This window comes from Alligator sinensis, unplaced genomic scaffold (genome assembly GCF_000455745.1).
Source record: "Alligator sinensis unplaced genomic scaffold, ASM45574v1 scaffold219_1, whole genome shotgun sequence".
Classification (NCBI taxonomy): Eukaryota; Metazoa; Chordata; order Crocodylia; family Alligatoridae; genus Alligator; species Alligator sinensis.
In genome coordinates this window covers 4,087,582-4,100,834 of record NW_005841866.1, presented here as the reverse complement: position 1 = coordinate 4,100,834, position 13,253 = coordinate 4,087,582, and the positions used below count along the sequence as shown (strand labels likewise).

The 13,253-nt window shown below is 44.5% G+C and overlaps 1 protein-coding gene across 1 annotated transcript in view; it reads right to left on the bottom strand.

The window, feature by feature from the left end:
- The window catches only part of EHBP1 (EH domain binding protein 1), a 355,074-nt gene that overhangs the window by 295,255 nt on the left and 46,566 nt on the right, over positions 1–13,253 (bottom strand). The window contains exon 2 of the mRNA XM_025192426.1: positions 3,817–3,874. Within this exon, the coding sequence (XP_025048211.1) occupies positions 3,817–3,874 (58 nt within the window). The remainder of the gene's footprint in view (positions 1–3,816; positions 3,875–13,253) is intronic.

Below are 13,253 nucleotides of genomic sequence, written 5' to 3'. Positions count from 1 at the left end.
GCTGCTCCCCACCCGCAGCTCCAGCACCACGTGGTTCCAGCTGCAGGGCCAGGACCATGCAATGCAGCAGGAGCACCATGCAGTTGCCAGCTCCAAACTGCGTGGTGCTGGCTGGACCCAGCTGACTTGCTGTGCCAGCGATCCTTCTCATCCTCTACCTGTTCTTACCTTAATTTCCCTCTCCAGTGGAGGGAACACCCCCAGGCTCTCAGGCCAGAAGCTTCTGCTACGACAGAAGCTTCTGGCTGGGGCCAGGGCTGGTGGGTCTTGCTACTGCTACCACTGGGTTCTGCTACTGCTGACTTCTGTCATATTTGACAGGCAGATAAATATTAATTTTTTAAAAAATTTTAAGGCCGTATTTTGCCCACCCCTGGTACAGGTTAATTCAGACTTGCCTTAAATCTGAGGGAGAAGATTCTATGATAGGGCCCTATGTAATTTTAGAGTTGATAACTATTGAATGCATCTCACGTAGAATGAGATGCATCATACAAAGCTTTGGATGATTATCTCTGTTCAAATATTCTTTCAGTATAACTACTGAAATTTTCTCGCAACATTTATCAAAACCTGTTTTAACCTAACATTTATGCAACTTTAACTAGAGAGTCACACCCCATAAACAACAATCAACATACTAATATCCCCATAATATTTTTAAAAAGTGCAAAGGAGGACTGTCATACTCTCTGTCCTGAAGTACTATTTGCAGTTTAATCAGTAAGAATATATGCGAGGCAAATGGCATCAGCATCTTAATACCAGATTAATTTAATTGGCTAGTCACTTTTTATGTAACCATTAAGTCATCTTTATACAGAAGTTAAATTTTTGCACACCACAATTTTTAGGATTGGGAAGAGAAACAGGCTGACATTTTTCCTTTTTCTAATTGTTATTGCATTTACTGCCACTAGCATTAAACTGTTTATCAATGGGAGCCAAAATGAAATTTCCTCACTGCCTGTCCCCAAATAAGTTGAAAAATATAGGATATGATTAATGCTTGGGTACTTCTTGGGCAAAGTGTCTAAAATATAAAAAGAGATATTAATTTGACTCATTTCCAAGAAAGCAATTAGATGAAACAAACAACACGTATAATAATGTTTTTTACTGGCAGAATGACTAAGAGTTTAAGTATGTTTATTGATCTAGTGTCTTGGAGACAAACATCTCAAATGAAGCAGAATCGTATCAGCTACTTAACTTTAAAATTAACTCTTACCCTAGGTACAGGATATGAGGCCACCTTTTTAAAAATAGGAACACCTTTACAAATATGAGCACTTTTAAAAAAATCTTTGTAGGACACCATGAAGCTTTTTCTTGACTGATTAGCAAGGAGACTGTTCTCAGCCTTAAGAATATCAACCATTCAATCTTTTGCTGGTATCAAATGGTTTTCTCTCTAATGCCTAACAGACAAAATACCGATGCACAGACAAACAGACAGATCTTATGCAGTCCAGATGATGCCATCTTAGCCCCAAAATTAAGTTCCGTAGCTGGTAATAGACAATGTTGTTATCTGAAAGACCTCTGATCATCAGTAACTAACGCCCAAATCCGACAATGACACACATAATTACATAGGTCTGCACAGAGCCCAACTGAATTCCATATATGCCATCTATCTGTACTCTAAATCAGCACTTGAACATAATCTAATAAGCAAGCTGGTTGTACATGGATAAATATCCTCCCTTCTAAAAAAGCCATTTGGGGTTTAACAACATGCTGGTACATTTTTTGATTTACTGTTCTACAGTATCTTTTATCTCATTTCTCTGCAGAAACTAAAGCAACGTGCACTTAAGACATTTTAATTTTTGTACTGCAGTAACATCTAACATTCCAATCAAGAGCCACAATTCTTTGGAGCATGTGCTGTATAAACACATAATAATAGCTAGAAAAGCTCACGCTTTGGTTTAAAGACAAGACCTTACAAATGCATGACACACAGTAAGAAGAGTGGGACAGAGAAGGAAGGGCAAGTCAGAAGAATGATGTTACATAGACTAGCAAGTCATTCATGTTTTGAAACTACAAAGCTGTATGTGTTTTAATATAACAGGATTTCCTGACTAAATTGCTTGAAACACTTCCCCCAGTGCATTCAATGGTTGCATTCTTTTTATTTCAATACAAGTTAACAAAATTTTGAGTTACTCATCCAGAAAGTATTAGTCCTCTCTGTTTAATTCCAATAATTATTGAGATTGACTTCAGAAATGAACTGTCCTATAAACTAGGATTGGACAAAAGAAAAATACTCAATAGTTGTGGGAAGAAGGAATCAACAAGTAGAGGCTAAGAAACTCATGAAGAAAATCCTTGCTACTCTTGGTAACAGGAAGGAGAACTGCTCCCCCTTGTCCCACAGGGGTCTAGGTGGTTAAACAACAGTAGCACAGAAGTCCATTGGCTACGACACTTCCATATTCCTCCACTGTTCATGGTTTCCATTCTCTAGGTATAGATTTCAGGAGAGTGGGGGCAGAGCTCCACACTGTTGACAACAAGGAGACATCTTCTAAACTACTGGTTCTCAACCTTTTTAGACTCAAGACACCCCTTGGAAAAAAATGTCAACTCTTACACCTTTCACTCATTTTTTGACTGCATAAAAACAAACAGAGCCATTCCCCTGTTGCAAAGACCTCATGAAGACCACACTAGGACACAATGTTTTTGACACTATGGATTCCTTTTTGAAATCTCTGGGTTTATCTTGTGAATGGTGTGCAGATGTTTGCGCACCTAACCGTGTTAATATTGTGCGACACCCATTGCACACTAAAAGGGATCTCACAGCACCCTTAAGAATCTTTGTTCTATACTGTAGCAGGAACATGCCCTGGCTGGGACACCCCACAAACCTGTAAATATGCCACTGAGGCTGCTCTTTCCTCAACACAGTCTCCAGCATACTTGTGAGAGGTCACTTGGAATGATCATGGAGAGTCTCCATAGCATATTTCTGTATTTGGAGCATGGAAATGGGAGTGGGTGGTTGGAGTGTGATCAGGAATGTCTGTTTCAGCCAAAACAAGCTGCTGTCAGTGTAAACATACATATGAACCTCTCCCCCTATGAACATCTTTCCTACCTATGCTCTCCTGCAGTAAAAATGATTTCTTTACTGCTGGATCTTGCTCACCTGTTTGCATTTCTAAGTATCTGCTAGGACCAGGGGGAAGGTTTTAAAACTAGAAGTGATATACATTTACCCCTATAAAGACATTCTAAAATGGTTTAGATATGCCTGCCATTGTTTTACTGTCAATGTAAGTAACTGTGAGAAATACTGTAAAATTTGTCAGCAGATTCCACTTGAAAGTCTAGGACTGAAAGAATCTGTCCTGATTTGCAATCTGTCCAGGTTTGGCTTCATTAAAGAGCTTTTTTAGTGGCAAAGCTCTCTCTCATTCCTGCTTTACATCCTTTCAGTGCAGAGATTGCAGCTTTTTTATACCAAGTTTTTATTACCTTGAAGATGCTTCTAAGAGTGATTAACCTGTCTTTCTAATTAGATCTAGTGATTAACTCTTATCATGGTTAACTACTCTACAACTGCTGACTGGGTACTTTTTACTGCATAAATGTCAAAATGAAACTAGAATTTTTCTTTAAATGTTGTTGTAAATTAGTCTTGACATTAAGATGTGCTTATTTCACACTTTCCGGCCAAACTTAGCGCACACAAAAAAAATCAAACCAATTAAAATAACCATCTTTTGTCCCCCCAAAACAAACAGCCACCTACACTTCTTACTGAAGTAGGGCTTGACTAAGGAATTAACTAACCTTAGAAGATTTCCTTCGGCTTCTTCTGGTCCAAACCACCACTAGCTTATCTGGCTGCCTGTAGAGAACAGAAGAAAACAATTTAATTCAGAGCAAGCCCACTTTAAAAAATGGTTTACTATAAACACAGCCTTAAAAAAATTATATATATATATATATATAGACATCCTTAATTAACCCATTGCATTTTAAATAGCCTATTTTAAAAGCATCCATAGGTTCAGTAGATCAACAGGAAAAACCTTGCCATGTTTACAGTAAAATGCTGTAGTCTAACCAGTAGAGAAATACCAATCCTTTTCTTTTCCACTCCCTGAATGCAAACAGCTCCCATAGGGAACCTGATTATAACTGATATCTATGGATCAGAGAACAGGATTCTGCTTGCAATTAGCTTTTACAGGTTTGGCTTCATTAAAGAAAACTTTGAAACAAATGGTATGCAAAACAAATGCAGAACCAAAATCCAATTTGGATTTTTAAGCTAATAAAGCTAGAACAGGGGTGGGCAATTATTTCAGGTGGAGGGCTGCTTAACAAGTTTTGGCAAACTGTCGGGGACTGCACAGGTAGCTCCATCCCTTGACAGCTGCCCTGCCCCCAGGGTCGCCACTTTGGGACCAGAAGTCCTGCCCCCTAACCCCTGACCTTTGCCACCAGAAGTCCCTCCCCTTGCCCACCAGAAATACTCTTTTTGGGAGAGGGGTTACCATCTTAGAACCACAAAAAAACAAATCATACACTAAAAGGCAAACACCTACTATAACATATTTTAATTATATTACAAAAAATATTTGTCATGACTTGTGTTTGTGTATTGTATACAGAAGGGATTGCATAATAACTCAAAACCAAAGTCTCATTCTTGTATTGTGTGGGGTGATGTGGGGTGTGTGTATGGTGGGGTGTGTGGGGGTGGGGCACAGAGTATGGTGTGTGTATAAGCTGGTGGGGTTGTGGGGGCAGGGTGTGGGTGTGAGGTTTGTGGGGTGCAGGCCCCCCCTACACTCCCCGACATGGTCCCTCCCCTTGCTGCCCCTCCATCCCCCACCAATACTCCTTTTGGGAGGGGGAGTTGCCATCTTAGAACCAGAAGAAACCCAAATCATACACTAGAAGTCAAAACACCTACAATAATTATATTGTGTGTGTATGGTGAGGTGTGGCTGGGGGGATGTGTATGGTGGGGGTGTGTGAGAAGGTGTGGCTGTGTAAGGGGGCATAGGGTATGTTGGGGTATATGTATGTATGTATGTATGTCAGGGGATCCTTACACCCCCCACCCTCATACCCACACCTACACCCTGCCCAGCTGAGCTCCATGCTCCCTCTGGCCCTTTGTGGGCAGGCTTTACACTGTGCTCCCACCCAGTTGCAACTATCTTCCCACACCCCGCGACCGGCATCTGCCCCGTCGCTTCCCTACCTGCTGTCCCGAGCAAGCAGGTTCTGGCTGTAGCAGGAGCTCTGCCCAGAAGCTGCTGGCTGGGCAGAGCCCTTCTGCCCAAGAGGGTGGGAGTGAGGCCCAATAGGTTATGTGGCGGGTTTGTACACATGGGCACCTTACTCTCACCCTCATAGGCTGGGCGGGTTGCGATTCATTGCGGGGCGCCACGTGATGGATCAGTGTCTGGAGGGCTGGTTCTGGCCCACAGGCCGTATTTTGCCCACCCTTGGGCTAAAAGAAAACTCAGGTTGTTATTCATCATAAAGAAATGAAGATGTCCAAAAGGATTTTCCTCCTCCAAAAACAAAACAATAAAAATGAAAACAAAAACAAAAAAAGAACTGAGAGAGAAAGAGAAAAGGAGAGAGAGAGAGAGAGAGAGAGAGAGAGAGAGAGGGGATCAAGTATTTCATTGCAAATATTGCTTTAGGTATGCTTGGAGGACCAAATATGAAGAGTGGAAGCTTTTTCAGCTCTTAAGTGAAGGGACAAAGATGTTAAATCCCTAAGAGAGCTCTTTTGACAACTGTCTTTCAGATTTATGGAGCTCATACGTATTTAATTAACTACAAACAAAGAATTTTAAACAGTGTAAAAACAAATCACTTTCTTTTTCAGTTTCTCAAGTTTTCCTTCTCCACTAATTGTTATAATACTACTAGTTCTCTAGGGGTGTTTGTACATGACAGGGATTTAGTCCTCAGGATTTTATTCTGTGCCCCCTAAATTGAAACAGTGGGTTTTTAACTGAAACCCACCATTTCAATTTTTCTGTCATGTTATGGCTCAAGGCCCACTTTTTTTTTTTTTTTTTTTTTTTGGAGTCTGCCCACAGCTGCGGGGTGAGTTGCCAGCAGGCCAAGTGGCTCCCAAGCTGTAGGGGTCCCTGGTCCTTCCCTCCACAGTGGCAGCACCCCCCCAGGTGGGCTGCTAATGGGCCGGGTGCTACCCCAGGTGGGAGGCAGCACCTGGCCTGATACAACTCTTCCCTGACCCCGAACTGGGGCAGCATCCAGACCACTAGCAGCCTACCTGGGTGGCCCCAGGGAGCACTGCTGCTGTGGAGAGAAGAACTGGGGCCCCTGCAGCTCAGAAGAAAAAGACCACCCAGGCTTCCAGCGCCCCATGCACCATCCCCTCTGCCTTCTCCAGCCACCAGCAATCCCAGCCACCCTCCTGCTGCCTCCCCACACTACCCCAGGGGCAAGCCAGCCTGATTCCCAGGTGGCCCCAAGCATCCTGCCAGCTGCAGGAGCCTGCTGGAAATGGAAGTGGCCAGAGGCCTGATCCTTTTTTTCTGTGGAGCCTGCCCACCTCTCCTGAAGCCAGGGGGTGAGCGGTCAGCTGCATCATTGTAATTTGCAATGTTGCAAACTAAACTACAGTCAGATGTAGTTTAGTTTGCAATGATGCAAACTCATTTAAAACCCCAAACTCTTTCACATGTACAATGTGACACCATTAAGTCACACAAAGTGACATTTTCATCATGTGTACATAGTAATGGTGTCACATGTACAAGCGCCCCTCCTGTCTATATCCTCTCATATAAAAGAAAAATCAAGCTGACTTTATAAAACAAAAAGAAAGGGAGAAAACTCTTTATTCCATAGAATTTTTTCCAGGTATGATGCAATCAAAGCATTCAGCAAAAAGGGTTAAAATAAAAGTGCCCCAAGCATTTTGAATTCGAGTCACTGAAAGGCAGTGTTCACATCATCTGCATGTTACATATTATCTCTTCCTGTTGACTTTATAAACACACAATTCTCCATTACTTTTTGAATGGAAAGTGATTTAATAACTGGAGAATTCACCTTAAGTTTTGTTGAAAAATTAGCTATAACATATGCTAAAACTAACATTGTACCCAGAATTTCCATTTAAATCCAACTAGGGCAGGGATGCTTAACCTCTGGTCTGTGGGCCAAATATGATCCACAGAGGCACTGTGTCCATTTTGCAGGCTTCCCCATGGGTTTTGAAATTTGTTGGTGTGGGAGTGGTGGCCATTAACATGGCCAACCTCCACCCTGCCAAATTCTCCAAGCCTCATGTGCCTGATGGGAGCCAGGCCATGCCCCCTTCCCCCTGCAAGGCCAGGCTGGAGCCAGGCCATGCCCCCCTCCCTCACCCATGAGGCTGAGCCACACACCCGCTCCCTTCCCTCCCTCATGAGCCAAGTCATGCCCCCTTCCCCCTCCCCTGCAGTGCCAGGCCATACTCTTTTCCTCATGGGGCCAGGTTGGGCCCAGGGCCATGGCCCACCCTGCTGGATTCAGTCATATCCCACCTCTCCCTCCTTCCCGAGGGGTTGGGTTAAGCCTCCTTCTGCCTCTGCAGGACCAGGTTCAGGCCAGATTGCCCCCAACCCCCTTCCATGTGGTTTCTTGCTGGATCAGAACTACCATCTGACCCATGGTTGAACCAGACACTGCCCATCCAGCTCACAGGGGAAAAAGATTGACCACCATTACACTAGGGCCTAAATTACATATCAACACTGTTAAAAGCCAACTTTTCCACTATGGTGTCAGGATCTGGCCCTCATTTCTTTCTCCCCACTGTACCCTGTTCCTTTAGAAGTCACCCCCTTCCCTTTCAACTTGAGGTAAAGTAGTAGTGAAGCAGACTACTCAAAATGCATTTTAGACTTTCAAATTTCTTCCCCATTTGGGGGCACAGACTATTAGCTGATATGCCCTGCAGCTCTCTCTACAATCTTGTTTGGTGATGGAGATAACCTGTTACATTCCGAAAGCTTCTTGCTTACTTGCTATTAAGCATGTGATGCTCTCATGCGCCTGCATAACTCCCATTAACGCTAATAGATATTGTGTACATGCCACCAGAAGAAAATGTGCCCCTGAGCTATTTCCTTGATGCAAAGCAATCCAAAACTGTGTCTAAAATGAACTCGTTTATTTCATTCTGTACTTTAAAGAAGACTGGGTCTCATTTCAAAAATAGCTTGAGAGACAAATCAAATTTAACCTTAACACGCCCAATTCTGTGCCAGCTTCTGCGGATCAAACTGTGCCAAGAGCAGCAACAACCCTGCATCCCTACAGTGCTGGTGGTCAAATCAAAGATGACCCCACATGGAGGAACTCTGTGCCTCTATACACCTCAGTAGGAGGAAGGCAAAAGATGCCAGCAATGGGTAACAGGGACAGAACAAATCCACACGATCACTGACTCTCCCCTCCCAAAAGCATGACACAATCAAGCAACAGGACCTCCACTAATCCCTCCCACCCTAGCTCAAGCATTACTGTCAGCATGTTCACAGCTCTTTGCAAAGTCTTTTTTTCCTGTATTTTTATCAGGTTTGTATTCCAAGCGCTAAAACTGTGCAATGCAGGAAGGGTTTAAAAAAAGAAAGAAAGAAAAGCAAGCATGAACAAGCAAGAGAAAAATAAACAAATAAGGTTGAAACAAAATCCCAAATTCTACAGGCAATGCTTTCACTTGAATATTTTCATAAACATCTGTAACGGCAAATCTCAGCAACTATCTGCTTTCAACAAATCTTCTTCAAAGGCTCACACACAAAGCTAATCTTACAATTCCTCTCCACTAAGTAACTTGCATTCTGGCAACAATTTGTTCATTCTATCAAGCAGTGACTTAGTGGAACATTTTCAACGGAATGAACTGGAGTTGGGTACCAGCTAGAAAAGTCAAAGGGAATTGGCTACCAGGCCTTTAGAGTTCTTCCTCATACTTTTTAAAGTGACCACACTTTTAAACAGAAAAACAAGACACTCGGCATGGCAGCGCACAAAGGCTGGGAATCAAACAGGCAGGTACGAGAGGGGTCTAGCAACCTTACAGGAACAGCAGGCCAAATCAGCATAGCTTGCTCTGAAGGTGGGCTGCTGCTCCCTTTATCAGCACCAGACTCCCAACCTAGCTACCATTCCTGGTGCCACCCTCCCACCAGGCAATCACTCAGACCCAGCATGGTACCTCTAACCCAGCAAGAGGTCCCCAACCACAGAATTATCACCCACACCCCACAATGCACAACTGCTGTCAATGTCAGCTTCACAGGCCAAAAGATGGCACTTGGCTGGCTGGATTTGGCCTGTGGGTGTTGGGTGCCGACTCCTGTTTTTCCCTCCCATTCTCCTCAGTCAAGGGCTAATTTTGATTCAGGACAAGAGCAAGAGAGAAGAAGTCATGTAAGGGATCCTGTCCTCAGTATCCCCAGGAGGTCCTAAAATCCAGGACAAAGCACAAATTTTTTTGTAAATGACAGGAACATTGGGATTGGTCATGCAAACAAGAATATTGCTATTTTTTCAGGGACATATGGTTACTGATATCAAGGCATTCCTTTACTGGGCTGACATTTACAGTCAGATGGGAGTTGTGGAAGTGAGTGTGTAACGCAGAAGGAAAACAAAGCACAAGCGTAGGAAGAAAAGGAAAGAAGACTTTCAGGCCGACAGGGATGCAAACAATCTTTCTACTTTCAAAACCAATGCTGAACATCGTTATGTTTTATTAGGGGTCTGGGTGCATATGAAAATCATTTCAGGTACTATTTTTCTGTGTCAACTAATTAGGAACAACTTGTTATTCCCATGACTCCATAGAGGCATCTCACAACACACAGCAAGAAAAATCCTCGAATTCATGGAAGCTTGCGGCAGAACCTTTTCTAGGTTTGCCAGCTTAATATTTCCCTTTCAATTCACTGAGTTCAAAGAGTGTTCTGTTATTTCAAAATAAACTCACAGCTTCCCAGGAAGACTTTCCAGAATACAATGTTCTACCACAAAGCTGTCCAACTTCTAAGCACCCAGGAGCCACACCCAAGGGCCACCCTGATGGGGACCAGGGGACCCCACAAGAGCATGCCACATGCCGCCCACTGCACCAGGCACCCCCGCCACTGCACAACACATCTGGGTATCCCTCTGCTACTGTACGGTACACCCCCCCCAGGTGCATTGCTTCACCCTAGGCTCCTCAGCAGCAGTCTCCCGTTGCAATCATGCCCCGCAGGAGCCCTGGGCTGCAGGCTCCCCCAGCTCTGAGAACTGCACTACAATGCACTACCCTCCCCCTGAGGTGGGGAAGTTGGGGGGAGAGCAATGGCCAGGAAGGGGAGCCTGGGGGACTGCAATTTAACTTCTCACAGGCCACATGCAGCCCATGGTATGCCAGCTGGACAGCTCTGTTCTGCTGAAAGCCTCCATGAATTCTAGGATGTTTCTTGCTGTGCATTGTGGGATGCCTCTATGACATAACTGGAATAACAAGACTCAGGATCAAATTTTAAAAGCTCCCATAATTCCTTCCCTTTCATCCCATCCTTCATCTGCCTTTTACAAAATAATAGCAGTTTCAGAACACTGTTGGAAAGCGTGAAGGTTATAGTACTGAACACTGTGATCCTGATAGCTAGTAATATGAACTGGCTACCACACATGTATTGACAGATGAGCAGCCAGATGGCTTGGGACTGTTTAAGAAGCTGTCATTGGCTGTTGAGGTATAATACAGGCATAAGAGGAGGAAGAGATGGAAACCAAGCACCTACTCCTGCATGGTATTTTCTTGGACCACCTTTAAACTGCAAGCCACTGCCTCTGTAGACAGCACTGACTGGTGGAACAGGATAGTGCTGCAAATCTGGAAAGCCCATCACAACCTAAAAGCCTGCAATCCACAATTGCTACAGGTTAGCTGCTTATCAGTTTGGTGCTCAAAAATCAGTCACTGATGGACCCCATGTGTCTATTCTACCCTTCTTACCAGGGCTCAGCATTCAAGAGAAAGAGAAACTTCTCCACAGTACCGCAGGGCCTGACCAGTTACCATGCAAGGGTCACCAACATTGGCATGAATGGTCTGGAAAAGACCATGATGCCACAAACTATGGGATGAGAAAGGAACTTTGGCTCCCAGGACTACTAAAAAGCATTAACAGTGTCCCGATTCCTCCAGTCATTCCAGAAAACCCTGCTGATCCTCTGATCCTTCCCTAGGTTTCAAGGGGCCTTTCATAGGACAGTCGTACAAAAGAAAGGAACAGTTTAACCTTATCCTGTGTCACTGCAGAATGTCAGTGGAGTGTGCTTTTGAAAGACTAAAGGGTAAATGGCAGTATCATATGACAAAGCTGGATGTTTCTGGTTAAAGACACAGGGTCAGGAATGCTTTAAAGCTTCTACTTGGAAACAAAAGGACTTTTCAGAAACATGTTTATACCATTTTAAGGATTTGATTATGCTTTATTCAAGAATTTTGGTAAACATTCAGTATAAAATAAACAAACTTATAAATAAAGGGAAAATCTTTATTGAACCTAAAACACAGTGCTCAGTTAAACCCTGGTACAACTACAAGGAAAACTGGTGCAGAATGAATGTGTTTCTGCTAATGAGGTCAAAATTGCATAGGTGAGGAAGGTTCACATTGTTCTTCATGACTAGGATGGTGATGGAAGAGATCAGCCCCTTCACTGTTGTAGATGTTAGTGGGCCTCAGTATTCGCTCTGCTTACTTGGTGTTAACCTTTGCTGTTCAGCTGAAAGTAAGGAGTTGATTCATGTATTCAGCACCTAAGTGGCTGCAGGACACAGCTGCACTGGTATATGGTCAACGGACATAATGCCAGTATATTTTCCAGAAGGTTCACCTGCCTGCATCTTATTTCTGGTACCTTGTGCCTGTAAGCCCTTCATCAGTATACTCCTTTCACTGTCTCTCACACTCCTCCCCATCTTTCTTTCTTATGCACCCTTCAGGAGATCTTCCTTCCACTCTTCTGTCATCTTTTCCTTCTGCTGGGATGTGGCAACGAAGTCAAACATGTCCACCCTTGTTCTCTTTCTTTTCTCCCAGAGAACTGACAGATATTCAGCCACTGATAATTAGGGGTGCACCAATAAAGATTTTCTTGGCCAATACCGACAGCCGATTCTTAACCAGCCATATCAGCTGATACCGATCCAATAGCTGATTTACATGAATGCATCCCAGCAGCTTGGCAAACAGCCCCCTGCCAGAAAGTCGGGGGGTGGGAGGGAGGCTTGGCATGGGGGACATAAAGGGTGTGGGACAGGGGCAGGGGTAGGCGCTGCCCAGCCAGGACAGTGAATGTGACCCCAAGGCCAGGAGAGGTGCAGAGCTGCAGGCAGCTCATTCAGGGAAAGTGACCAAGTTGGGGAAGGAAAGGCAACACAGCCCCAAGAATCCCTGCAGGCCGATTTTGGTGCCCAGGGTAGATGACTGGGACCCTCTGGGTTAAAACCTGTGGGGAACACCGCACAGGGGACACCATGGTGGGAGTCTATTACAGAAGTCCTAACCAGGATCAAGAACTTGACCAGGAGTTCGCCAGGGAATTGGCTGAGGCCACATGCTCCCAGTGCATGGTTGTCATGGGAGACTTTGACTACCTTGACATCTCGTGGGAAGAGCGCTCGGCCAAACCCGAGCAGTTGCAAAGCTTTCTCTCGCGTGTGGATGAGCTCTATCTGACGCAAGAAGTCTACGGGCTGACGAGACGTAAAACGCTGCTCAACCTGGTACTGGCAATGGGGAACGACCTAATCAGCGATGTAACGATCGAAGGGAAGCTGGGTGAGTGACCACGAGCTGATCACCTTCACCGTCCACTGTAAAGCCGGCAAGTCAGTCAGCAATACAGAAGTCCTTGACTTCAGGAAAGCTGACTTTGACAAGCTCAGGAGGTTTGTTGGCAAGGCCCTAAAGGACCACAACCCAAAGGGAAGGGGAGTTCTGGAAGAGTGGTTGCTCTTCAAGGGAGTAATCCTGGATGCGCAAGCCAAGTCTATTCCATCTTGAAGGAAAGGCAGCAAAAGGGCACAGCAGCCCCCTTGGCTCCCCAGGGAACTAACGGACCTCCCGAGCCTAAAAAGAAAGACCTACAAAGGATGGAGGACTGGATCCACCTCCAAGGAGGAATATTCTGCACTGGTCCCACCTGCAGGGAGCAAACCAGGAATGC